Source organism: Trachypithecus francoisi, unplaced genomic scaffold, assembly GCF_009764315.1.
Source record: "Trachypithecus francoisi isolate TF-2019V2 unplaced genomic scaffold, Tfra_2.0 Contig01585, whole genome shotgun sequence".
NCBI classification, from domain to species: Eukaryota; Metazoa; Chordata; class Mammalia; order Primates; family Cercopithecidae; genus Trachypithecus; species Trachypithecus francoisi.
This window is the reverse complement of record NW_022681444.1, coordinates 8,878,338-8,903,727: the sequence shown is the minus strand read 5'-3', so window position 1 is coordinate 8,903,727 and position 25,390 is coordinate 8,878,338. Positions and strand designations below refer to the sequence as shown.

Here is a 25,390-nt window from a genome sequence, read left to right as displayed (position 1 = left end):
CTGTGAGTTCGTCTCCAGCCTGAACCAGAGGTCAGCTGAGGGCTTCTCTGCACCCCACCCCTCCAACGCCCCAGCTCCTAGGCTTTGCGTGGTAGGTACCTGTGATCACACCACCCCAGAAAAACCCTCTAATGGGAGGTACTGGCCCAGCCACGAGCTCAGCTTTTGCCACCTTCCTACCAGCGTCCGGTCCACACGCTGGCCACCCACTAGGCGTGTCATGTGCGCACCCACAGCCAGGGCCCTGGCTGCCCACCAGTGGAGGAGGGTGAGAGGCACACCACCCTGCCCAGTAAAAGGGTCCTTTATTTCCACGTTAAACAGAACTGGTCTGTGCTGCTGCCCTACCCCTGCCCCTGTCAGGGGAGCCATGGGAGGGGGCTGAGCCCGCAGAGGTGCCTGTCTTCCCAATGCCAAGGCCTTGCCATCTGCTGGAAGAGGGCCTGGGAGAGGGAAGGATGCCAAGAGGAAATGCTGAGGAGTCCTGGGCAGAGGCCGGCGTGCGGGCCTGGCCACAGGGCGATTCCCAGGCAGGACAGACTGGAATGGCAGCCAGGCTTGCACACCCTTGTGGCCTCCCGCATGGCAAGTGGTGCTGCAGGGCTGGTTTGGAAAGTGTCAATTAAAGGTCAACTGGGTTGCTGGGGGCACAAAGGCGTGCTCCTGGTAGCCTGAGCCCCCTGACCTAGGCGCTGTTGGGCCTGGCTCTCTGGATAGATCACACGCTGAAGTGGGTACAGGCCAGGGCGGGCCATTCCCTCAGGGCGTCTGGTGCAGTCCCAGGACCCTGAGAGGGCAGCATCCAGTGAAGCCAGTGACACTCCTGCCAGGAGTGGGCCTTGCTCTAGCCGGACTAGCAGGCCTGGCCATGGCCTCAGGGTCTCAGATTCCACTGCTGAGAACCCTCCCAGGATCTTGCATTTCTTGGCCTGTTGGTCCTCTGGCTGTGTTGGGCTATGGGGCGTGCATGCAGCAACACAGGTCAGGGAGCTGCCGTGAAACACAGGGCAGCCAGCTCTGGGACTAGGGGCTTCGGCTGTTACTGACCCCCTTGATCTCTGCAGATCTGCTGAGACCTCCCTGCTGTCTGGAGTGAGTGGAGGTAGCACCCCAGGGCATCTCATGTAACAACTTGCCCAACATCCAGAGGGTGCCTAGCACACAGGTGGCTCTCACAACAGCTGTGGACTGTAATGTGTGCGGACCGTAAGTTGTAGACTGGATGGACCTGAACACATGTGGTTCATACACACAGACATGCACCCTCACGTGTGTATGTTATTGACACCGGGGTGTGCCTGTTTATGCATGTGCAGGGGTGAGTGTGAACTGATACCCGGGTGATACGCACATTCAGTCCTGCTGGCAGGGAAGAAGCCACAGACAGAATCGGCAGGGAGTGTGACTATTCACGTGGGGGCGAGTTCACAGCAGCCGGCTCCGGGGCATGCCTGTGTGGGCACACCTGTGGGGTAGTGTGCGCACCCCGGATCATGTAAACAGCAGGTGGGGGAGTGTGTGCCGGGGATCTGGGCAGCCCTCACTGCCAGCTGGCACAGTTCTCAGGCAGGCTGTGCAGAATGGCCTCCAGGTTCCGTTTGTCGGCACGGATCTCGGCGAGGTCGCTCTCGAAGCCCTGGATCTGCAGCTCCTGCAGCTCGGATTCCTGCTCCAGCAGCCTGAGTTTCCTCTGCAAGGCCCCCGGGGAGGCCAGCTGCAGCCTCAGGCGTTCTAGTGCCCACTGAGTCTCGTTCAGGGCCTGGGCTGGGGCTTGATGGGTGTCCAGCGACCCTGTGGTGGGGCACAAACAGCCTCATTGTGAGCCGGCAGCCCTGCAGGCCCCAGGGCACCCCCCAGCCCCTGAGCCTCTCCCCAACTCAGGCCTCCCAGGATTCCAACAGCCCACCATCCACCAGGGAAAGATGGGGACCAGAAGGTCTGGGAGGTGGGTGAGGAACCATGCATCCCAATGGGCCCCTCGGCAGACTCGGGAACATCCTCCTGGGTGGGACTTGACAAATGTCATTTTTGTTGATGGTTTTATTATTATTGTCAAAAAAGAAGGCCTCAGGTGAGTCCTCTCTGAGTCTTAGTTTACTCATTTACAAAACAGTGTGGGAGAGAGGCCCCTGTGATTTTTGCCAGCTCGAACATGCTGGCTCAATTCACTGACACACGTATTTACAGATGCTGCCTGTAGGCCTGGATGTGGGCAGTCACTGGGGTAAACCACAGGGTGTCTGGCTTCAGAGCGAGGCAGTGAGGCAGCTGGATCAGGGACTGCAGGCCTGGAAGGCGGCAGTGGGGTCCTAGTTCTGGCCCCTGCATGTCTTCACACTACTTCCTGGGGTTAAGGACTTCTCTGTGTCTCCCCAAGCATCGACCCTAACCCTAACCCTAACCCCAACCCTAACCCTGGGGCCAGGTGCTCACATTAGAACTGCTAGCAATAGTGATGGAATAGAATCTGCAGGCTGCCTCTCTCCCATCTGGCCCTTGTCACCTTGTCACTAAGTGTAATGTTTAACAGAAAGATGGATCTCAGCCAGGTGGGAGAGTGATGGCAATGGGGAGGTAAGTCCAAAGTGGCTTCTTTTTTTATTTTTTGAGATGGAGTCTCACTCTGTCACCCAGGCTGGAGTGCAGTGGCACAATGTCAGCTCACTGCAACATCCACCTCCTGGGTTCAAGTGATTCTCCTGCCTCAGCCTCCCGAGTAGCTGGGATTACAGGCCCACACCACCATGCCCAGCTAATTTTTGTATGTATGTATGTATGCATGTATGCGTTTATTTATTTATTGAGACGGAGTCTTGCTCTGTTGTACGGTGGCATGATTTCGGCTTACTGTAGCCTCAGGCTGGAGTACAGTGGCATGATTTCGGCTTACTGTAGCCTCAGGTTCAAGCGATTCTCCTGCCTCAGTCTCCCAAGTATCTGGGATTATAGGCATCTGCCACCACTCCCGGCTAATTTTTTGTATTTTTAGTAGAGACAGTGTTTCACCATGTTGGCCAGGCTAGTCTCAAACTCCTGACCTCAGGTGATCTGCCTGCCTCAGCCTCCCAAAGTGCTGGGATTACAAGTGTGAGCCACTGCGCCTGGCCTGATTTTTCCATTTTTAGTAGAGACATGGTTTCACCATGTTGGTCAGGCTGGTCTTGAACTCCTAACCTCCTGTGATCCATCCACCTTGGCCTCCCAAAGTGCTGGGATTGCAGGTGTGAGCCACCGCATCCAGCCCCAAGCGGTTTCTTCTAACCCCGCAGGATTCCACTGGGCCCCAGGGCTCCCCAAGGCCCTGGATCTCCTGGGTAAGCAGCTGCAAGCACCAAGCCAGGGTGCAAGAGACGGCAGAGGGGAGCCAAGGCCCTGCTGACCTGGGAGGACCTCAAGAGGCCCCACTGCCCACAGCAAAATCCAAACAGCCTGGTCTTCGAAGAGATTCAGAAATGGGTTACAGCCCCCACTCTACCTGCCCAGGCTGCTTAGGGCTCCTGGAGCAGAGGCCAGGCATGTGCTGTTCATTCCGCATCCCCAGGCCAAGCACAAGGCCGACACAGAGTGTGACAAGTGAATGAACAACAGTGACAATGCAGGAAAGGTTGAAGAGAGTGTCTGCTCCATGACAGGGCCTTAGGTGTCGACTAGGGGCTACCTGCATGCACTCTGAGTCACTTGGACCCGCAGGTGAGCCATGGCTTCCCCACCAGCTGGCTGTGGGACCCTGGGCACATTATCTAAACTCTGTGCTAGGCTGGGTGTGGTGGCTCTCTCCTGTAATCCTAGCACTTTGGGAACCTGAAGTGGGAGCATCCCTTGAGGCCAGGAGTTCAACATCAGCTTGGTTAACATAACGAGATGCTGTCTCTACAAAAAACACAAGTAAATAAAAAATAAAAAGAAACTCTCCACACTCAGTTTCCTCATCTGCAAAATGGCAAAAGAGTAACTGTCCTTGCATAAAAAAGTGAGTATAAGAATTCTGTAAGATCACATGTGTGAATAGCTTAGCGTGGGCCTGGTGTCCAGACAACGTGCAGAGCGTGGCAATTCTCCCTTCTCTTATTACGAATGATAATTGAAAATGCATGCTACCACATGGGTGAATCTTGATGACTTTCTGCTAAGTGAAATAAATCAGTCAAAAGAAGACAAATAAGGCTGGGCACGGTGGCTCACGCTTGTGATCCCAGCACTTTGGGAGGCCTAGGCAGGAGGATCACTTGAGCCCAGGAGTTTGAGACCAGCCTGGGCAACATAAGGAGCGTATTTTTTTGTCTTGAAAAAAAAAAAAAAAAAAAAATTAGCTGGGTGTGGTGGTGCCTGCCTGTGGTCCCAGCTACTTGGAAGGCTGAAGTGGAAGAATTGCTTGAGCCAGGAGTTTGAAGCTGCAGTGAGCCACGATTGCACCATTGCACTCCAGCCTGGGTAACAGAGCAAGATCCTGTCTCCAAAAAAATTTTTCAAAGTACAAATACTGTATGATTCCAATTATATGAGGTCCCCAGAGTAGTCAAATTCTTTTCTTGAGACAGAGTCTCACTCTGTCGCCCGGGCTGGAGTGCAGTGTTGCCATCTGGGCTCACTGCAACCTCTGCCTCCCAGGTTCAAGTGATTCTCCTGCCTCAGCCTCCTGTGTAGCTGAGATTACAGGCATGTGCCACCATGCCTGACTATTTTTTTTTACATCTTTAGAAGAGACAGGGTTTCACCATGTTGGTCCAGCTGGTCTCAAACTCCTGAACTCAAATGATCCGCCCACCTCAGCCTCTCAAAGTGCTGGGATTACAGGCATGAGCTACTGCACCTGGCCCAGAGTAGTCAAATTCATAGAGACAGAAAGTAGAACGATGGCTGCCAGGGGCTGGGGGAGCGAAATGGGGGTTAGTGTTTCAGGAAGTCAGAGCTTCAGTTGGAGGTGATGAAAGTGTTCTGGTAGTGGTGATGATCGCACAGCAATGAATATACTTAATGCTGCTGAACTGTACACTTCAAAATGGTTAAGATGGAACATATTATGTGTCTTTTACAATTTGAAAAAAATACCTGCTCTTCTTTTCAGTCCAACTGCCCCGTCTGCTGTCTCCTGAGCCTCCCCACAACACTGGGCCTCTGGGACCTTTGTGCCTTGGGAGGTGCTGTTCCCTTCATCCAAAATGCCTCCTTGCTAAGGCCCATCTTGAATCTGACCTCCTTCCTATGAGCCACTATTTACTCACTCTCAATATACACCACGCACTGTGGTAAGCGCTTTCTAAACCACCCCATTGTTACTCCCGTTTTCCAGATGGGGGATCCGAGGCTCAGAGAGGTGGAGTGACTTGCCCAAGGTCTAAGGGCCAAAGAAGGGACAGAGCCAGAGTTGAATCTTGGTCTGATCCCAAACCAGCACCTGATACCACATTTTCTGCCATGACAGTCTTCTTCTCCTGAACCCTCAGCTCCTGAGGGCTGATCTACTCACCAGGTGCCTGTAGGTGTTCTTGACAACGGTGAGTTTTCTGTGTGCCCCCCTGCCCCTCCCCCAAGAATAGAGGCCTCTGGAGGCACAAAGAGTTACTCAAAGTGAACTCACTTCTAGACGCCAACCCTGTCTTACATGGCACAGAGGGTTGGGCGTGGTTATAAATGCTTGTGATTGACCACAAAGACGGGGATGCAGGAAGCGTGGTGATGAGGACAAGGAGGAAATCTTCCCCAGGACTAGAGCTCACAGGAAGATCCGATCCTAGAGGTGCCCCACGGACCCAGGGGTTCAGGGCCCAGCCTTGGGGCCTCCTTACCCAGCCTGGCAAGCAGCTCTGACAAGGCCTCGATGTCCTTCTCCAGGGAGATGCGTGATTCCCGGATCTGCTGCTCCATCTCACTCAGCCCAGCACCCACCTTCCAAGGGGAGGAGGAAGAACAGCTTGAATGGCATCCCCACCCTGGCTGCCGGGGCAGGAGGCAACAGCGTGGGGGCCCTGGCACACGTACCTGCTCAGCTTCCTCCAGCTCCTGTTGGCGTGCTTCAGAATCCAGCACCTGCCGGGACGCCTGTTGGAGCGTGGCTTGCGTCTGGCTGGTGAGCTGGCTGGCATGGCGGTGCGCCTGGTTCCCCTCCCTCAGCAAGGCCTTGGCAAGCTATGGGATGGGTGGCAGTGGCAGGGAGAAGAGGTGAGTGCAGTAAGTCCTTTTGGAGGTAAATAGCTCTTATGGCAATAATGTCAAGCAGTCTGTACGAGGCAGATCATTCATTCATTCATGCATGCAACAAATACGTACTGAACGCAGGCTAAGTGCTGGGCACAGTGCAGACTGCTGGATACCACACATTTCTCTCAGGAGGAGAAATTCCCACTATTTTACAGATGAGGAAACGGAGGCACAGAGGGGAGGAGGGGCTGGCCAAAGCCCAAGTGGCATGACAAGAGATCAAGCCAGGGGGCCCCTACAGCAAATCCAGCACTTTACCTAGGCACCATAAAGACAGTTTCCTTGGTGTGTGAGCAACAGAACCAGCAGCAGAGCTGGGGAGATATGCAATGATTAGAATTTGGCACTAATTTTTAAAAAGCCTAGTTAAAATCAGCCAGGGCTGGGTGCAGTGGCTCATGTCTATGGTCCCAGCACTTTGGGAGGCTGAGGCAGGAGGCTTGCTTGAGGCCAGAGGTTCAAGACCAGTCTGGGCAACATAGAGACCCCAATCTTTTTCTTTCTTTTTTTTTTTTTTTTTGGTTTGAGGCAGTCTTACTCTGTCGCCCAGGCTGGAGTGCAGTGGTGCAATCCGGCTCACTGCAACCTCCCTCCACCTCCCAGGTTCGAGTAATTCTTGTGTCTCAGCCTCCGGAGTGGTTGGGACTACAGGTGCGCGACACCATGCCTGGCTAATTTTTTTTTTTTTTTTGAGACGGAGTCTCGCTCTGTCGCCCAGGCTGGAGTGCAGTGGCCGGATCTCAGCTCACTGCAAGCTCCGCCTCCTGGGTTTACGCCATTCTCTCGCCTCAGCTCCCGAGTAGCTGGGACTACAGGCGCCCGCCATCTCGCCCGGCTAATTTTTTGTATATTTTAGTAGAGACGGGGTTTCACCGTGTTAGCCAGGATGGTCTCGATCTCCTGACCTCGTGATCCGCCCGTCTCGGCCTCCCAAAGTGCTGGGATTACAGGCTTGAGCCACCGCACCCGGCCAATTTTTTTGTATTTTTAGTAGAGACAGGGTTTTACCATGTTGGCCAGGCTGGTCTCGAACTCCTGACCTCAAGTGACCTGCCTGCCTCGGCCTCCCAAAGTGCTGGGATTACAGGAGTGAGCCACCACACCCGACCGAGACTCCACAGCTCTACAAAAAAAAAAAAAAAAAAAAAAAAAAAATAGCCAGGCACAGTGGCACAGACCTGTAGTCCCAGTTACTCAGGAGGCTGAGGCAGGAAGGTCACTTAAGCCCAAGGGTTGAAGCTGCAGTGAGCTGTGATTGCGCTACTGTACTCCAGCCTGGGCGACAGTCTCCACAAAACACACGCACACACACACACACACAAAACTTAAGCTGGGTGGAGTGGCTCACGCCTATAATCCCAGCACTTTGGGAGGCCAAGGCAGGTGGATCACCTGAGATCAGAAGTTGGAGACCAGCCTGGCCAACATGGTGAAACCCCGCGCTACTAAAAATACAAAAATTAGCCATGTGTTGTGGAGCACGCCTATAATCCCAGCCACTCTGGAATCTGAGGCAGGAGAATCACTTGAACCCAGGAGGCAGAGGTTGCAGTGAGCTGAGATGGCACCACTGCACTCCAGCCTGGGCCACAGAGTAAGACTCTATCTCAAAAAATTAAGAAAAAAATTAAAAACAAAAAGGCAAGTAAAATAAATAAATGCAAACTTCAAAATAACAAAAAAGAAAAGAAAAACCTAGAAGTTTAGGCAGGAAAGCCAGCAGACCCAGGTGTAAGTCCTGGTTAAGTTCATGAGCCTGGCTGCATCTCAGCATTCTCACCTGTACAACGGGGACAGCAATGACGCCTATTTTGGGAGGAACCCACAGGCTCACCCCCGTGAAGTCCCTGAGCTAAATGCCTGGGCCCACTGAGCAGTGAGTGAGTGCGGAGTAGTCAGCACGGATGTCGGGAAGGGGCCCACGGAAGGGCAGTCCCCCAGGAGGCAGGAGGCCACTGTTGTCACAGCCACCGCCCTGACCTTGGCACTGTCCTTGGCCAACACCTCTGCTTCTCTGCCCTTCTTCTTGGCACTGGAGGAAAGAGGGGCCGCGTTTCCTAGCATCCTCTCCGCCTGCTTGGTCTTCTTTCTCATGTCTGCAAGGAGTCTGTCCCTGACGGAGTCTGCCTTCCTCTGCAGTGCCGCCTGGTCCTTGGGCCGAGGAAACTGCAGCTTCATTCCTGCAAACCCCGCTGAGGCTGGGTCAGGGGAACTGGGCTCACACCTCTAGTGCCTCCCAGGCAGCCGCTGGCAGAGCTGCCTGGCTGGCCACAGATCCCTGGACAACGAGTGGAAGTTTGAGGTGCATGCAACCTGCGTTATCACCTTCTCAGGCTTATCCAGGAGGAAACAAAAGCAAGCAAGACACAGACATACTGCTCGGGGAATTTTGAGATGGGTATTCATTCTATTAGGACGTCTATTAAAGTCAAGGAATTACGTGGTGGTCCATGCTGGGGCCAGTGATGGGGGCTAGCACAGTCCACGGCTCAGTCTGCTCAGCTCGGCATTTTCATGTACCGCCTATATCTAAACAATACTTTGAGGCAGTGTATAGTGATGAGTAAATCAACAAATGGATCCTTACCATGGAAAACCAAGAGTCTGATGTAACTGGAAGGATGAGGAAGGACAGAGAAGGAGGAACAAGTACCAGAAAATCTGGATAATGACATTGCAGAAACCAAATGTTTGATTGATCACTGAGCTCTCAAGCGATCAAGACAAAAAGGGAAATGTTACAATCCTTTTTTTTTTTTTTTTTTTTTTTTGAGACAAGGTCTCCGCCCAGGCTGGAGTGCAGTGGAGAGATCTCAGCTCACTGCAACCTCTGCCTCGCGGGTTTAAGTGATTTTCCTACCTCAGCCTCCTGAGTAGCTGGGATTACAGGCGCACAACACCATACCTGGCTAAGCTTTTTTTTTTTTTTTTTTCTTTTTTAGTAGAGATGGAGTTTCACCTTGTTGGCCAGGCTGATTGCAAATTCCTGGCTTCAAGTGATCCACCCACCTTGGCTTCCAAAGTGCTGGGATTACAGGTGTGAGCCACCACACCTGGTGGAAATGTTAGAATTCCCATAGATTTTATTATCCAGTAAGAAGCAGTTTCCTTCTTGGTAAACAAAGAGACTATTTTCTTTCCTTTCAGATAACATTCTAAGGGAAATTTAGTCAGATGTGGTGGCTCAGACCTGTAATCCCAGCTACTCTGGAGGCCGAAGCAGGAGGATCAGTCCAGGAGTTCGAAACCAGCCTAGGAAACATAGTGAGACCTCATCTCTACAAGACGACAAAAGCTTAGCTGGGCATGGTGGCACATACCTATAGACCTAGCTACTCATGAGACTGAGATGGGAGGATCACTTGAGGCCAGGAGTTGGAGGCTACAGTGAGCTATGATTGCACCACTGCACTCCAGCCTGGGTGACAGAGTGAGACCCCAACTCAAAAAAAAAATTCTAAAGGAAGTTTATCATCAAAAGAACTGATTACAGGCTGGACGCCGTGGCTCACACCTGTAATCCTAACACTTTGGGAGGCTGAGGCAGGTAGATCACCAGAGTCCAGGAGTTCAAAATCAGCCTGGCCAAATGGTGAAACCCCGTCTCTACTAAATATACCAAAAAAAAAAAAAAAAAAAAAAAAAAAAAGCCGGGTATGGTGGTGGGCACCTATAATCCCAGCTACTAGGGAGGCTGAGGCAGGAAAATTGCTTGAACCCAGGAGGCGGAGGTTGCAGTGAGGCGAGACTGTGCCACTGCACTTCAGCCTGGGCGACAGAGTGAGACTATCTCAGGAAAAAAATAATAATAATAAATTACCGATTACAGTGGACAAAGTCAATTTTTAAAATGAATGAAGCCTTCTAATCTTTGGGGGCATAATATTATAGAATTGTTCTACCCAGAAATTAGATCTGCTTTGCTCCTTTTTACACAAAATTGATGTTTCTCAATATGTATTCTGTGGAACCCTAATTGTCCACGGTGTTAACAAACATTAGGGAGAAGTGTCAATTAAGTTGAAAGTGAAGCAGGTTTCTTTATTACAGGCCTTCTCAGAGCCTTTAATAATCTCAAGTGTTCTCTGTAAGACCTCAAGAGGACGCTGCAGCAAGAGACAGTTCCTAAACTTATTTGAATACAAGCCCTCTCTTGGCAGAGCGTATCATAGGCTAGGAGACCCCCGGCCACACCCTGGGGAAAACTGCTCCACAGTTCACTTCGTGAATTTTCCCTTTATCCTGAACACCAACTGAGCACAGCCCAGCTGGTGGTAAGAGGGAGTGTCTCTAAAATGGGATCAGAATGGGAAAAAGAGCCTGGGGTTAGAGGGTTGAGGTTAGCCCTCTTGTGGATTATGGGAGCAGTGCAAGGAAATTTCCATCCACTACAAACAAGAACGTTCTCATTCTCAGAACCCCGACAATGAGAAGATAAACCCTTGTAAGGTAGTGAGATCCCCATTGTAGGAGATAGGCAAGCTGAGGGTGGATGAGTCTACTGCCAGGTGTGAGATTTGCACCAGATGACCGTAAGACCTCTTATAATTCTAATGTTCTAAGATCCTAACATTTCATCCTTATAAGTCATTGAATGTACCTTTTTCTAAATATGACTCTAGATACTTAAGCACACATGGCTACGCCTTTCCCACAGGAAGTCCCCAAACGATGGGTGACTAGGACTTCAAGCTGCCAGGAAACTGGGGAACAGGAGCACTGGCAGCCCATACTCTGCCCCCGAGGAGCTGGGTCCACAACTAGAGCTCCATCTCTTCTGGGCAATGGGCAGGGTTGGGGAAGGAGGCCACAGAACCAAGACAACAGCAGAAGCCTGACTTCTGGCCTCAGACCCCAAGAGACATCTGGGGTTCAGAGTATGTTCCTTATCCAGCCTGTTGGATAAGGAGCCACAAATAAAGGGTGAGGGGGCTTCTCTCCGGAGCAAATTGGATATCACAGAAGCCCATTGCACAGGTGGGTACTTGTAGAATTGCAATACTTGCTGGCTTCTATTCCCAGCTTAGCTCTGACCCAGGGATGAATAGCAATTCCTTTCCTCAGCCTACCCATCTGCAAAATGGGGGCACTTGGCCCTGTTTTCCCAAAGCTCAAAAAAGAGCCTGGAATGGCATCAACCCAAAACTCCTTCTAAAGAGAAACTCCATCCCCTTCCCATAGCCGCAACTCAACATTGGACCCAGACAGCCATATTTGTACCAGATAACTAACTGGAGCCCAGGCCAGAGTGGACTTGACCTGGGTGGACAGCCAATGATATCAGAGTCTCCTCTCACTTGGTCTGGAGGGGCTCTGCATGTGGTCTGATGACCTGGGGTGTATAGGATAGCCACATGGGCAAGTCCAAGGTGAGTGATGTATGAGATGGGGCAGGATCCTGAGAGGTGGAGGGAAAGTCCGCTTAGCTTCATTAAGCCCACAAGACCAGACTCCTGTCCTCTGCAAGCCTGCCCTGGCTGAGGTGAGAGTTGAGTGTCTGTCAGGGGCGTTTGTGCATTACAGAGCCTAGTGGTCAGCTAGACTCACATACCTTCCAGGTCAGCCAGCAGAGTCCTGGCTCCCATGACGGTCACTGTGGCAGCCTGGACAGATGAGGAAGCCTGGGTCAGGGCGGTTCTGGCCTCCTGGTGTAGCTGGAGAGAGACGAGGAGAGGCTGGGCAGCTGGCTCCACAGGTGCAGGGCCTGGGGGCAGCTCAGTGGGCACCAAACCCACATATATGGGTGCCCAAGTCATCACCAAATCCCTGACTCTGGGTCACACTGTTCACCCGGAGCACCTGATCTGTGCTATTATATAAAAGTTGAACCCTGAATATCTCCCAAGAGATATCTGTCCACAAAATCCCAAAGGAAAACTGAAACACTAGGATTAAAGGAATGAGAATAGCCAGGTGCAGTGGCTCACGCCTGTAATCCCAGCACTTTGGGAGGCCAAAACGGGCGGATCACGAGGTCAGGAGATCGAGACCATCCTGGCTAACACGGTGAAACCTCGTCTCTAGTAAAAATACAAAAAATTAGCCGGGCGTGGTGGCTGGCGCCTGTAGTCCCCGCTACTTGGGAGGCTGAGGCAGGAGAAAAGCGTGAACCCAGGAGGCGGAGCTTGTAGTGAACCAAGATCACGCCATTGTGCCACTGCACTCCATCCTAGGCGACAGAGCGAGACTCCGTCTCAAAAAAAAAAAGAAAAAAGGAACGAGAAGAACACTTGAACATCTCTTCAGAACATGTTCTATTGGCCATGCACAGGGGCTCTTGCCCATAATCCCAGCACTTGGGAAGGCTGAGGTGGGCAGATCACTTGAGGTCAGGAGTTCGAGACTAGTCTGGCCAACATGGTGAAACCCTGTCTCTACTAAAAATTAAAAAAAAAAAAAAAAGCTAGGTGTGGTGGTGCATGCCTGAAATGCCAGCTACTCAGGGAGGCTGAGGCAGGAGGATGGCTTGAATCTGTGGGGCAGAGGTTATAGTGAACCGAGATCAAGCCACTACACTCTAGCCTGGGTGGCATAAAGACTCCATCTCAAAAAAAAGGGAAGGGAGGGGGAGGGGAAGGGGAAGGGGAAGGGGAGAGAAGAGGAGAAGACAAGACTGCTCTATCTCAGTAAGTAGATGTGAAAATCACAAATCTGTTTATGACACACCTTGACTTATGGAAAATCAGTTTCTTCCCCGCTGCCACTCAACAGGACTAGATCCACTGAAAGAATATGGGTTTGATGGATGAGTGGGTAAACAAAATATGCTTCATCCACACACTGGAATATGACCGAGCCTTAAAAAGGGAGGAAGTATAGATCCAGGCTGCAAGGCAGGTGAACCCTGAAAAGAGGATGCTAACAGGAGGAAGCCTGACACCATCGGTACGTATTACATGATTCTGTTTCTGCGAAAGTGCTGGACGAAGGAAATCTACAGAGACAGAGAACAGAGTGGAGGCTGCCAGGGCCTCGGGAGTGGAAATGAGGAGTGACTGCTGAGTGGGCCTGGGGTTAGGGGTGGTGAAAATGTTCTGAAACTAGACTGAGGTGGAGGTGGCACAACTTTGTGAATGTGCTAAAAGCCATTTAATCTAAAATAGGTGTTTGTAAGCCATGTGAATATCACTGTAATAAGAATAAATAAATAGGCCGGGCATGGTGGCTCAAGTCTGTAATCCCAACACTTTGGGAGGCCGAGACGGGCAGATCACAAGGTCAGGAGATCGAGACCATCCTGGCTAACATGGTGAAACCCCGTCTCTACTAAAAAACATACAAAAAATTAGCCAGGCGTGGTGGCGGGCGCCTGTAGTCCCAGCTACTTGGGAGGCTGAGGCAGGAGAATGGCGTAAACCCGGGAGGTGGAGCTTGCAGTGAGCTGGGATCCAGTCACTGCACTCCAGCCTGGGCGACAGAGGGAGACTCCATCTCAAAAAAAAAAAAAAAAAAAAAAAAAAAGAATAAATAATAGTAGAGTTTGAGGAGCCACCTAGTACTGCCTCAGGCCTATTCTGATTGCTCATGGGGTGGAGAGGAGGACGAAGGTATGAGTGCTGTGGTGGGGTGAGGCATCAGTACATGCTGGGGCCTGGCCCTGACTCCTGGGGAAGTCACCTCACTTCCTGGCACCCTCACCCTGGACGAGGGCAGTGGACCAGATCAGCAGGTGCTACCCCGGGGCAAAGCCAAGCTCCCCAAGTAAGCGCCGGGCACTGGGCTCTGCTCTTCAGATACATTCTCACGCCTCACAGACAGCCCCCTTATCCTGTCTTTAAAAGGAATGGAAGCCGGGTGCGATGGCTCACGCCTGTAATCCCAGCACTCTGGGAGGCTGAGGAGGGGAGATCACCTGAGATCAGGAGTTCAGCCTAGACAACATGGTGAAACCGCATCTCCACCAAAAATACAAACATTAGGCGTGGTGCCGCGGGCCTGTAATCCCAACTATGGAGGCTGAGGCAGGAGAATTGCATGAACCTGGGAGGCAGAGGCTGCAGTGAGCCAAGATCGCACCACTGCACTCCAGCCTTGGCAACAGAGTAAGAGTCTGTCTCAAAGTAAATAAATAAATAAATAAATAAATAAAATAATTAAAAAAAAAAAAAAAAAAGGAATGGGGCTGGGTGTGGTGGCTCATGTCTATAATCCTAGCACGTTGGGAGGCCAAGGCAGGTGGATCACTTGAGGCCAGGAGTTCAAGACCAGCCTGGCCAACATGGTGAAACCCCATTTCTACTAAAAATACAAAAAAATTTAACTAGACACGGTGGCACACATCTGTAGTCCCAGTTATTCTGGAGGCTGACGCAGGAGAATCACTTGAACTCGGGAAATGGAGGTTGCAGTGAACCGAGATTGCACCACTGCACTCCAGCCCGGGCAATAGAGCAAGACTCTGTTTCAAAAACAAAATTGAAAACAAACAAAAATATCGGTACAGCCGCCTTGGAAAGTGGCCACTTCTTTGCAGCTTTCAAATGAGCCATGAATGAACTACAGAATGAACTAATGAATGCAGGCATGAGCGAGAACGATCCCAGGATGGTGGGTGTGGCCCCGCGTGCTGCTGGTGCTATCCTCTGTCGGTCTGTCCATCGTCTCTTCTCAGGGTATCAGGGTCCCCTCCCCTGCCTCAGGCTGCATGTGGAGTTTTGCAGGAGGTACCACAGGGATGCACAGAGATACCTTTTTTTTTTTTTTTTTAGATGGAGTCTCACTCTGTTGCCAGACTGGAGTGCAGTGGTGCAATCTCAGCTCACTGCAACCTCCGCCTCCTGGGTTCAGCAATTCTCCTGCCTCAGCCTTCCAAATAGCTGGGACTATAGGCATGTGCCACCACGCCTGGCTAATTTTTTGTATTTTTAGTAGAGACGGGGTTTCACCATGTTAGCCAGGATGGTCCCAATCTCCTGACTTGTGATCCACCCACCTCGGCCTCCCAAAGTGCTGGGATTACAGGCGTGAGCCACTGTGCCCGGCAGGACAGAGCTACTTCTGTCTCTGCCCTTCTCCTTCCTGCAACCCTGACTCCAAGTCACCTTCAGGGTAGCCCCAACCTCTCCCAGGTCCCCCGCTTTGAAGCTGACCTGTGTGAGGGGCTCTGTTTGCCGTAGTGCCGCCTGGGCAGCAGCCTGGAGGGTTCGGGAAGCCTTGGTGGCCATGTGCTGTTGTGATGCAACTGTCTTCTCCAGGGTCTTCGCCTTCAGGCCCAGGTCTTCAGCCCAGGACTTCTGAGGCTGCAGGGAGACAGTGGGCTCAGGCAGGGCCTGGCAGGAAGGGCAAGTGGCAGATTCTCTACTTAGGGGAGGTGCCCTGCTGGACTGAGGCATCGGGTCTGCCCCTGGCTGCCAGCCCAGAACCCCAAGCCTCCTGAAAACCTGATGAGCTAGCGGATGCCCCAGGTAGCTCGGAAGCCCAGAGGCAGGAATAGCAGGGGTGGGGCTTTGTGTGGACCCTAGGAGGCAGAGGGGCCAGGGCAAGAGGAGCCAGGCTGGGGAACCCCTAGCTTGGGGCTCGGATGACAGCCCTACCAATTTCTAGCTGTGTGGCCTTGAGCAACCCAGCCAACCTCCCCAACCCACACTGCCTCACTGCAAAGTGGGAACGCTTCCTCAGCTCCACAGTCCTGAACTGAGACCTGGGGGCTGGATGGCTTCAGAATGCAGAATTTCCCAGACTTTAGAGGAGAACCATGCAGGTACTACATACAATCGAACACCCTCAGCGGTGTTGGAAGCAGAACCTGGGCTCGAACACACTAACAGCTGTGCATCACTCTCCACATGCCGTGGGAGGAGTGAAGACCTCAAACAAGCAGCCTTGGGCATCAATCTGGGTTAGCATTTGTCCCAAATGCATTTGTATAAGCTGAATTCTTTCATGTTCAGTTTCTGAGTTTTGGGATTTCAGGGTTACTGAATTGACACAATGGACCTGATTCACACAGAGGTGATGAGTATAAGGTGATGGGCACAGAGGGGCCGGCCAGCTACCTCGTGCATTGCTCCCCAATCTCTGTCCAGCGCCCATGGAAGCAGCCTTGAAATAAGCTAATGGGTGAGTTCCATGTGACAGACTGAGGCTCAGGGAGGGAAAGTCCTTGGCCGAGGTCACAGAGCTGGAGTGGCAGAGCTGGAATTGCATCCTGTGTCCATCTGATGACATTGCTAATGTCATTGTAAGGAGGAAGAGGCCCCAGCCTTGACATTATCATCAACAGAGAATGCTTGGGCTCTAACTCTGCCAAGCCTCATATCATTTGGGTCTTATATCATTTGACTTAGCTGTGATATAGTTAAAAATGAGCCGCATCACCTGCCTCTGCCTGGGCCCCACTGGTTTCTCCAGATGCTATAATAGGTTTGTTGGTTTTTTTTTTTTTCCTCTTTTTTGAGATGGAGTCTCGCTCTGTCACCAAGGCTGGAGTGCAGTGCTGCAGTCTTGGCTCACTGAAGCCTCTGCCTCCCTGGTTCAAGCGATTTTTCTGCCTCAGCCTCTCTCGTAGCTGGGGTTACAGGCACACACCACCACACCTGGCTAATTTTTGTATTTTTAGTAGAGACGAGGTTTCACTACGTTGGCCAAGGTGGTCTCAATCTCCTGACCTCAGGTGATCCACCCACCTCGGCCTCCCAAAGTGCTGGGATTACAGGCGTGAGCCACTGTGCCCAGCCTCCAGCTTCTATAATAGACCCTCCCGACCCCACTTGGAGCTCTGAGACAACTGAGCTGACCAGAGCTCCCGGAGAAGCCAGCAAAGCCAGGTACGGGGCTGTATCTGCGCCAACTTGCTGCACTGTGGCCAAGACGCTTTCCGCTTCAGGCAGCACCTCTGCCATAGCTGTCCCCAGTGCTTTCTGGGCCGCCTGGACCTCCTGGTACCTGGGAGGAAATAGAGGCCATGGAGATGGGTGCAGAACTAGCCCTCCCCATCCCTGTCTGGGTCCCAGGCTGGAGCCATTGGTTTGCAAAGGCCTCTGCCAACTTCCCAGGCAGAATAGCTCTCTGTGGGGTCGGTACAGCTGCCCCGGAAAGTGGCCGTTTCTCTGCAGCTTTCAAATGAGCCAGACGGGCTGTGAAAGGGCCACATTCTTATTTCTGCATCATTCAGTTCAGCCACACTTTGCTGAAAAGGGCTCTGCTTGGTTTCCACTCAAGAATCACATGTTTGCAAATGTTTGGCTCTTCTGGGTAAATGGCGAAGAGGAAAATGCCCGGTGAAGTGGGGAGCACAGTGGCCCTGGCCCTGATCCTGACTCAGCCATGCCCTTTCCGGAGACCTTGGGCACATCCTCACCACGGAAGAATGGAGAGCCCTGGGCTGCAGAATCTCTGTGGGCCCTTTTGCCCTGATGGGCCTGTGGTCTATAACCAATCAGCTAGGATGGGTTTTCTGTCCTGACCAGCTGTCCACACCCTGTCCCACCCATTCCTCCCTGACAAGGGCACTGCTGGGGTGGAGACCTCTGGCTTCCCTTCCATCCTTTACTCTTCCTTAGAGAGCCAGCGCCCTGCCCCTGGAGTGGGTCATGTGACCTCCCCCAGCCATGCCAACTGGCTCAGGGCAGGACATCTGATCTAAACGGAGCCAATCCCATTCTCGTTTAGGAACGTCAAGGGGCTCAGCAAGATGTTGGGGAGTCTCCATGGACCTTTAAACTGAGAAGGACAGAAGGGGTCACCAAAGCAGAGAAGCAGAGCCGGTTGTCTGCAGAGGCAGAGAAAGAAGCTGGTGCCGCAGAGGAGCTCAGAGGAGCTGCCCTGGGCTGGGGCACAGGGGCCAGGGGGTGCTCAGGGAATGCTGCAGAGGGAGAGCGAGGGATCTGTTGCTCTGGGTTTCAGTTCTTGTCCCTTCTCTTGAAGAGGCTGAGTTGCACTCCATCCCAGGCAAAAGTGGGTTACTGCGACTCACCACCGAGTGGCCCAAGACCCTGTGGCCCCACTTCCAGCGGGATGCTGACCCAAGACACCCCAAGACACCAATGACAAAGAATGTCGGGACTCAAGGGAGCTAGCCCTGGAAATAGCAGCCTCTGGCGAGGCCTGTCAACTCCAGGAGGCCAACTCTAAAGTTTCTACCCACACCTGGGGAGGCCTCACCTGTCCTCCAGGTCCCGCTGGGTCTCTAGGGCCATCCTTCCCTCCAGCAGACTCCAGAGAAGCACGTAGCTGGTGTTGGAGGCGAGCAGGGCCCTCTGAGCAGTGGCTGCAATCTTGGTGGCGGTGTCTCTGTGGCTGTGTGAGGACACCCACCTGAGCATCACCAAGGGCTCGCAGGGAAGGGGCCCAGTACCAGAACTATGCCCCCTACTACACAGGCCTCCTGCTGCCCCAAACAGAGGACAGCCACAAAGACAAGTACTCCTTTTCCATCTTTCTGTGTTACACACTTCAAGGCCTGACAGGAAAGGTACTCCATGCCCTGTTCCTGTTACGTAGAGACATGGAGTTTGTGTCTGTTGTCTCGGCATAAGGATTAATAGGATTTTTTTTTTTTTTTTTTCCTGAGACAGAGTCTCACTCTATTGCCCAGGCTAGAGTGCAGTCGTGTGATCTCAGCTCACTGCAACCTCTCTTCCCGGGCTCAAGAGATTCTCCTACCTCAGCCTCTCGAGTAGCCAGGATTACAAGTGTGCACCAGCTAATTTTTGTATTTTGGTAGAGACGGGGTCTCACCATGTTGGCCAGGCTGGTCTTGACCTCCTGTCCTCAGGTGATCCACCCGCCTCGGCCTCCCAAAGTGCTGGGATTACAGGTGTGAGCCACCACACCCAGCCAGGGCCTTATTTTTTTCTTTTTAAGAGATGGAGTCTTACACTGTTGGCCAGGTTGGAGTGCAGTGGGTACCATCACAGCTCACTGCAACCTCAAACTCCTAGGCTCAAGGGTTCCTCTCGCCTCAGTCTTCCAAGTAGCTGGGACTACAGGTGTGTGCCACCATGCCCGGCTAATTTTTAAAATTATTTTGTAGGGATGGGGCTTTCACCATCTTGCCCAAGTTGGTCTGTAACTCCTTGCCTCAAGCGATCCTCATGTGTCAGCCTCCCAAAGTGCTGGGAATACAGGTGTTAGCCACTGTGCCTGGCCAATAGGACATTTTATCACACATGAAAGCATCTCAGCTTGGACAATAAATTGTACAGTCACCCCAATGTAGACAGCATAGAAGAGAGTGGTCACAACAGCTTGGGTCTGAATCCTGGCTTTATTGCTTCCAAACTGGGTGTCCTTAGGAAGCTCCTTAACTTCTCTGAATGTTTTCCCATCTGTAAAATGAGTCTAAGGTCCCTGGAGTGTAGCTCAAGGAGAAAATTGTCACAGATCTTGTGTTTTTAGGATCTTAAGCTGCTTTTTTTTTTTTTTTGAGATGGAGTCTCACTCTATTGCCCAGGCTGGAGTGCACTGGTGTGATCTCAGCTTACTGCAACCTCTACCTCCCAGGTTCAAGCCATTCTCCTGCCTCAGCCTCCCAAGTAGCTGGAATTACAGGCACCCGCCACCACGCCTGGCTAATTTATGTACTATTAGTGGAGATGGGGTTTTTTTTGTTTTTGTTTTTGTTTTTTTTTTTTTGAGACGGAGTCTCGCTCTGTCGCCCAGGCTGGAGTGCAGTGGCCGGATCTCAGCTCACTGCAAGCTCCGCCTCCCGGGTTTACGCCATTCTCCTGCCTCAGCCTCTGAGTAGCTGGGACTACAGGCGCCCGCCACCGCGCCCGGCTAGTTTTTTGTATTTTTTAGTAGAGACGGGGTTTCACTGTGTTAGCCAGGATGGTCTCGATCTCCTGACCTCGTGATCCGCCCGTCTTGGCCTCCCAAAGTGCTGAGATTACAGGCTTGAGCCACCGCGCCCGGCCGGAGATGGGGTTTTACCATGTTGGCCAGGCTCGTCTGGAACTCCTGACCTCAAGTGATCCACCTGCCTCAGCCTCCCAAAGTGCTGGGATTACAGGTGTGAGCCACTGTGCCTGGCCTTAACCTGCTTCCTTTTTTTTTTTTTTGAGACGGAGTCTCGCACTGTTGCCCAGGCTGGAGTGCAGTGGTATGATCTCAGCTCGGTGCAAGCTCTGCCTCCTGGGTTCCTGCCATTCTCCTGCCTCAGCCTCCTGAGTAGCTGGGACTGCTGGCGTCTGCCACCAGGCCCGGCTAATTTTTTTTTGTATTTTTAGTAGAGACGGGGTTTCACCGTGTTAGCCAGGATGGTCTCGATCTCCTGACCTCGTGATCCACCCGCCTTGGCCTCCCAACGTGCTGGGATTACAGGCGTGAGCCACCGCGCCCGGCCTAAAGTTGCTTCTTAAAGGCAGTGGATGAAACAACCCAATGTCTGTGAACAGAAGACGGATAAACAACATGTAGCATTTCCATACAATGGGCTACTACTCAGCCGTAAGAGAAGCGAAGCACCCGTCCATGCCACGATGTGGATGAGCCTTGAAAACACTGGGCTAAGAAGCTAGTGGTAAAAGGCAACACACTGTGTGATTCCACTTCTATGAAACGCTCAGAATAGGCAAATCTATACAGACAAAAAGTAGAGCGGTGGTTCCAGGGCCTGGGGAGGTAAGGAGAAATGGGGGCTGATGGCAGATGGGTCCAGGGGTGTTTTGGGGATGATGAAAATCCTAAAACTGGTTGTGGCGATGGCTTTGCAACCCTGAGAACATAGGGAAATCACTGAATTATACAGTGAGACAGTGTCTCACTCTATTGCCCAGGCTGGAGTGCCGTGGGTAAAGGCCTCTGTATAGTGTGAACTCTCCCCCCAATATAATAACTTGTATATTATACAACTCTCACAAAGAGAAAGCAGGCAGATGCTCTCTGACGCCTTCAGTCAACCAAGCTTTGCCCCCAACATCTCTGGACTCCCCTTGCCTGCCCCTCCACCTACTGGTGACACTGCCCCCACCAGATAGCTCTTGTAATATCTGATCCCAACTTCTGGGTGGGGGCACCTATGGGGCTGACTCTGACTCAGGAACCCCCAGGAGAAGGGCCAGGCACAACCTCACCATGTCTTGGGACTCACCTCCTGGCGAGGGCACGGGCCTCTGTGGCCAGGTGGCTCCATTTGGTGGGCTGGCCAGGACCATCCTGAGGAATCTCCTGTAGAAAGAAGAGGAAGAGAGGAGGAAACTGACTTCCCGTCCCCAAAGGGCAAGGGCCACATCTGGCCCAATTGTGAGGCAGAACTGGATGGCACCAGTCATTCTATAAATGCACAAAGCTGGCCACGACATCGGCATCCAGTGAGCAGAGTCCTAGGATACAGAAACCCCAATAAGGATGCTGCCCACCACTTACTGTGCATTCAGTCTACTCAGAACATGCCTCGCCCTTTGCAAATGTCCTCTCGCTGAATCCACGGAGGAGGTACTGTGTGATCCCCATTTCGCAGATGAAATGGAGCCTCCCAAAGTGGGGAGTCATACCCAAGGTCACCAGGTCAATGGGAAGGGCTGGGGCAGGGACCAATGCCCAGGCTTGGTGTGTTTGGGTAGGGGGGTCCCCTGGGATACCAGAGACGTGAGAATGGCAGCTGCATGCAGGATCTCCTCTTCCGAGGACTCCAGCACTGCCTCCAGGTCTGCCAGCTGGGTGCAGGTCTTCTGGGCTCCGGCCTGGGCACAGTGGGCACCCTTGCTCAGCCTCTGCAGCTGCTCCCGGGAGGCCTTCACAGCACCTTCGAGGCCCATCATCTGTTCCAGGAAGGCTTCCCGAACTCCTATGGGAAGCCCACAGCCCGGGGGTCACAGAGTGGTGGAGACGTCACACAAAAGCCCCCACCCCCAGGGGTCCCCTTCTGTGCCCTCCATTTCCCAGGCATCAGCAGCCCCAAGCACCAACAGGTAGTCCCAAAGGCAGAGGCTCCCCATTTTCCAGATGCAGGCTGAGGCCCAGAGAAGGCAAACAGGACCCAAGGTCCCACCCACAGTCAGTCAGTCATACACAGGGACCGGGAGAGACCCAGGCCTCCCGGGGCCACACAAGCAGTTCTGGACCCCTCAAATCAGCTCTAATTCACCATGTGGCTCACATGGGCATTTTAAGACATGGTATCTGATAGCCCCTATTTCCACAGTGAGTCCTGCTAACAGGTTCTCAGCTCGCCTCTGTCTGGCTGCTAAAGGAGTATGGCGCTTATACACATAAAACTTCACAAAGGAATCCAATCCATTTCAGCGCCTTTCCAGGTCCCAAGGCCAAATTCCTCCTGGCTTTAGTGACAGCTCCCTTCTTTTTTTTTTTTTTTTCCTTCCCTCCTTCCCTCCCTCCCTCTGTCCTTCCCGGCTTCCCTCCTTCCCTCCCTCCCTCTGTCCTTCCCGGCTTCCCTCCTTCTCTCCCTCCCTCCTTCCCTGTTTCCCTCCTTCCCTGCTTCCATTCGTAGAAACAAGGTCTTGTTATGTTGCCCAGACTGATCTCGAACTCCTGGGCTCAGGCAATCCTCCTGTTTTGGCCTCCCAAAGTACTAGGATTACAGGAATGAGCCACCACACCTGGCCCTCCTTCTTTTTTCTTATTTACTCATTTATTAACATTTTCTATGTGCTGAGCACTGTGCTGGGCTATGGCAGTAAGCAAAACAGCCCAGAATCAAGAGAGTAAGACCCTCCCAGTCGAGCCTCTGGAGCAGCGTCTCATGACCCTTGTGGAGGGAGTGAATAAATGAATGAGCCCAGCCCCATCCTCACTGAGCTTAGAGTCTGGGTAGGGCAGGGGCATGGGGACAAGGACTGATATTCATAAAATTACAGGTGGGCTAGGGACATTGAAGGAGAGGCCCATGGCAACAGGGCTGTGTTGTGAGGGTCCCCAAAGCATCTGACAAGACCAGACATCAGGCACTGGGGACCTCCCCTTGCCTCCCACCCTCCCACTCTACGCTCCCGCTGTACCTGGAAGCAGGTGGTGGCCCTGGTAGACGTCCCCCCTTGGGGCCTCTCCCTGCAGAATGTCCAGTGGTCCCCAGGGACTGCCACAGTTGGACCCTTGCAGCCACCCCTCCATCAAAGTCAGTTTGGCCTTCAGCTTGGCTGCCTGGAGAGGACAGGAAGAAAAGGTGTATGAGGCTGCTGGCATGCAGGTCCTGCCCAGACATTTCCCCCAGCTTCTACCCTGCCACTCTCCCTGTGGGTTCCCTTCTCCAAATCCTTCCCTGGGCCTCAATGCTAAGGGTATGCCGCACCCCTGAGAGCCAACCGTGCCCACCCCATGGTAGCTGTCCCTTCCCCTCCCATCCCCACGGCACCTGCTGACACCACTGACCACACTGCTGTCCTACCTCGAAGGGAGAGAGGAAGGGATGGGAAGGGATGCCTCAGGAGGATTTCTGTCTGTCCTGTTCACTGTGTTCCCAGGACGCCACATGGAGAAAGCACGCTATGGACACTGGCTGAATGTGCTACAAACGTTCCCTAGCCCCGTCTTTTCATCAGACAAACAATAACTACATTTACAGAGCACTTCCTTGGAGCCAGCCTTAGCACGAATGCCTGCCATGCCCCAGTCTGATTCCCCCTGTCACCGCTCTAAGTGGCCGGCACAGGTCCCGGGCCCTGTCCTCCATTCCCAAGTCCAAAATGTTCTGAAAAGCCACAGGGCGTTCCATTCCTCACTCGAGCAAAACCTGAACTGAAATAAACCTATTCTGAAAAAGGCTACTTGTGGTCTTCATTTACCCACTTGGTGGAAATAGTCATCTGTTTTCCTGCATAAATATCACCGGGCTTGACTATGGGGGCTGCCCATTCACAGTGGGGGATTACGTGATATTCAGTGCAGCATGTCTTTTTTTTTTTTTTTTTTTTTGAGACAGAGTCTCACTCTGTTGCCCAGGCTGGAGTGCAGTGGCGCCATCTGGGCTCACTGTAAGCTCCACCTCCCAGGTTTACGCCATTCTCCTGCCTCAGCCTCCCAGGTAGCTGGGACTACAGGCGCCCGCCACCTTGCCCAGCTAGTTTTTTTTGTATTTTTTAGTAGAGATGGGGTTTCACTGTGTTAGCCAGGATGGTCTCGATCTCCTGACCTTGTGATCCGCCTGTCTCGGCCTCCCAACGTGCTGGGATTACAGGCTTGAGCCACCGCGCCCAGCCTTTTTTTTTTTTTTTTTTTTTTGAGACAGAGTCTAGCTCTGTCACCCAGGCTGGAGTGCAGTCGTGATCTTGGCTCACTGCAACCTCCACCTCCCAGGTTCAAGCAATTCTCCTGCCTCAGCCTCCCGAGTAGCTGGGATTACAGGTGCACGCCACCCCCACCTGGCGAATTTTTGTATTTTCAGTAGAGATGGGGTTTTACCATGTTGTCCAGGCTGGTCTCAAACTCCTGACCTCATGATCCGCCCGCCTCAGCCTCCCAAAGTGCTGGGATTACAGGAGTGAGTCACAGCGCCCGGCCTTCAGTGCATGCCATCTTATCTTTCTACAATACCACACATTCTGAAAGCTGGCCCCACTGGTTTCTAGAAAAGGATTGCAGGCCTAACTATCTCCAGTCTGGAGTAGGAGAGAGACTGAGGCTTACCAAGGCTGTTGCCTGCCCAGACACATGACAATGAACAGAGTTGGGGGAGGGGAACCCCAATGGGTTAACCCTAGAGCTTGAACTCCTGACTCCAGCACCACCCACCTCCCCACTCAGAATCGCCTCCTGTTAACCCTGTTTACCAAGGGGTCATCTGTGGTCTCACCCCCACTGAACCTGAGAAAGTGAGACCCCAGCCCGGCATGTTCGGGAAAGGCAGGTGACAAGAGTCACCTTTCCCCCATCCACCCAGAGCAGGGGAAGGGCCTAGGTGAGGGTTGAGCCAGGCTGGAACAGGCCCGAAGCTGGGTTGGGTGGGCATAGGGAGAAGGTGGGTGGTGGGCTTGTAAGGCTTGAGCTCTGGGGGTAAGCAGGCAGTTCCTGGTGCCTGGCATAGAGCTGGCACTTGCTAGGGATACAGAATGAATGGAAAGTTGAGTGGGTCTGGGCAGACTCACCTCCTCCTTCACCAGGGCATAGCAGGACGGGCATTCCTGGCAGTGTGTGCCATCTGCCGTGAGGAAGAAGTTGTCGTGGCAGCGGTCACATTTGTAGCCCTCAAAGCCAGGCCTGCATACGCATGTGCCGTTCTCGTGGCACTGGGCTGAGGCAGCGCCCAGTGGGGAGCACCTGCAGGCTAGAGGGGCCGGGGCAGTGGGTGCTGGGTTCT

At 52.8% G+C, this 25,390-nt stretch overlaps 1 protein-coding gene across 2 annotated transcripts in view; it reads right to left on the bottom strand.

The window, feature by feature from the left end:
• Window positions 1-288: 288 nt before the first annotated feature.
• Window positions 289-25,390, bottom strand: part of LAMC3 (laminin subunit gamma 3) — an 87,415-nt gene continuing 62,313 nt past the window's right edge. The window contains exons 17-28 of one of the 2 annotated variants that reach the window (XM_033194156.1): window positions 25,179-25,357; window positions 23,097-23,238; window positions 21,720-21,925; window positions 21,230-21,306; window positions 18,301-18,435; window positions 16,935-17,082; window positions 15,288-15,437; window positions 11,750-11,852; window positions 8,179-8,378; window positions 5,980-6,126; window positions 5,787-5,886; window positions 289-1,791 (exon numbers count right to left, since the gene is read on the bottom strand). In XM_033194156.1, coding sequence (XP_033050047.1) covers window positions 1,541-1,791; window positions 5,787-5,886; window positions 5,980-6,126; window positions 8,179-8,378; window positions 11,750-11,852; window positions 15,288-15,437; window positions 16,935-17,082; window positions 18,301-18,435; window positions 21,230-21,306; window positions 21,720-21,925; window positions 23,097-23,238; window positions 25,179-25,357 — 1,838 coding nt within the window. In that variant the 3' untranslated portion in view covers window positions 289-1,540. The remainder of the gene's footprint in view (window positions 1,792-5,786; window positions 5,887-5,979; window positions 6,127-8,178; window positions 8,379-11,749; window positions 11,853-15,287; window positions 15,438-16,934; window positions 17,083-18,300; window positions 18,436-21,229; window positions 21,307-21,719; window positions 21,926-23,096; window positions 23,239-25,178; window positions 25,358-25,390) is intronic. The other variant, XR_004433210.1, reaches the window with a different exon arrangement.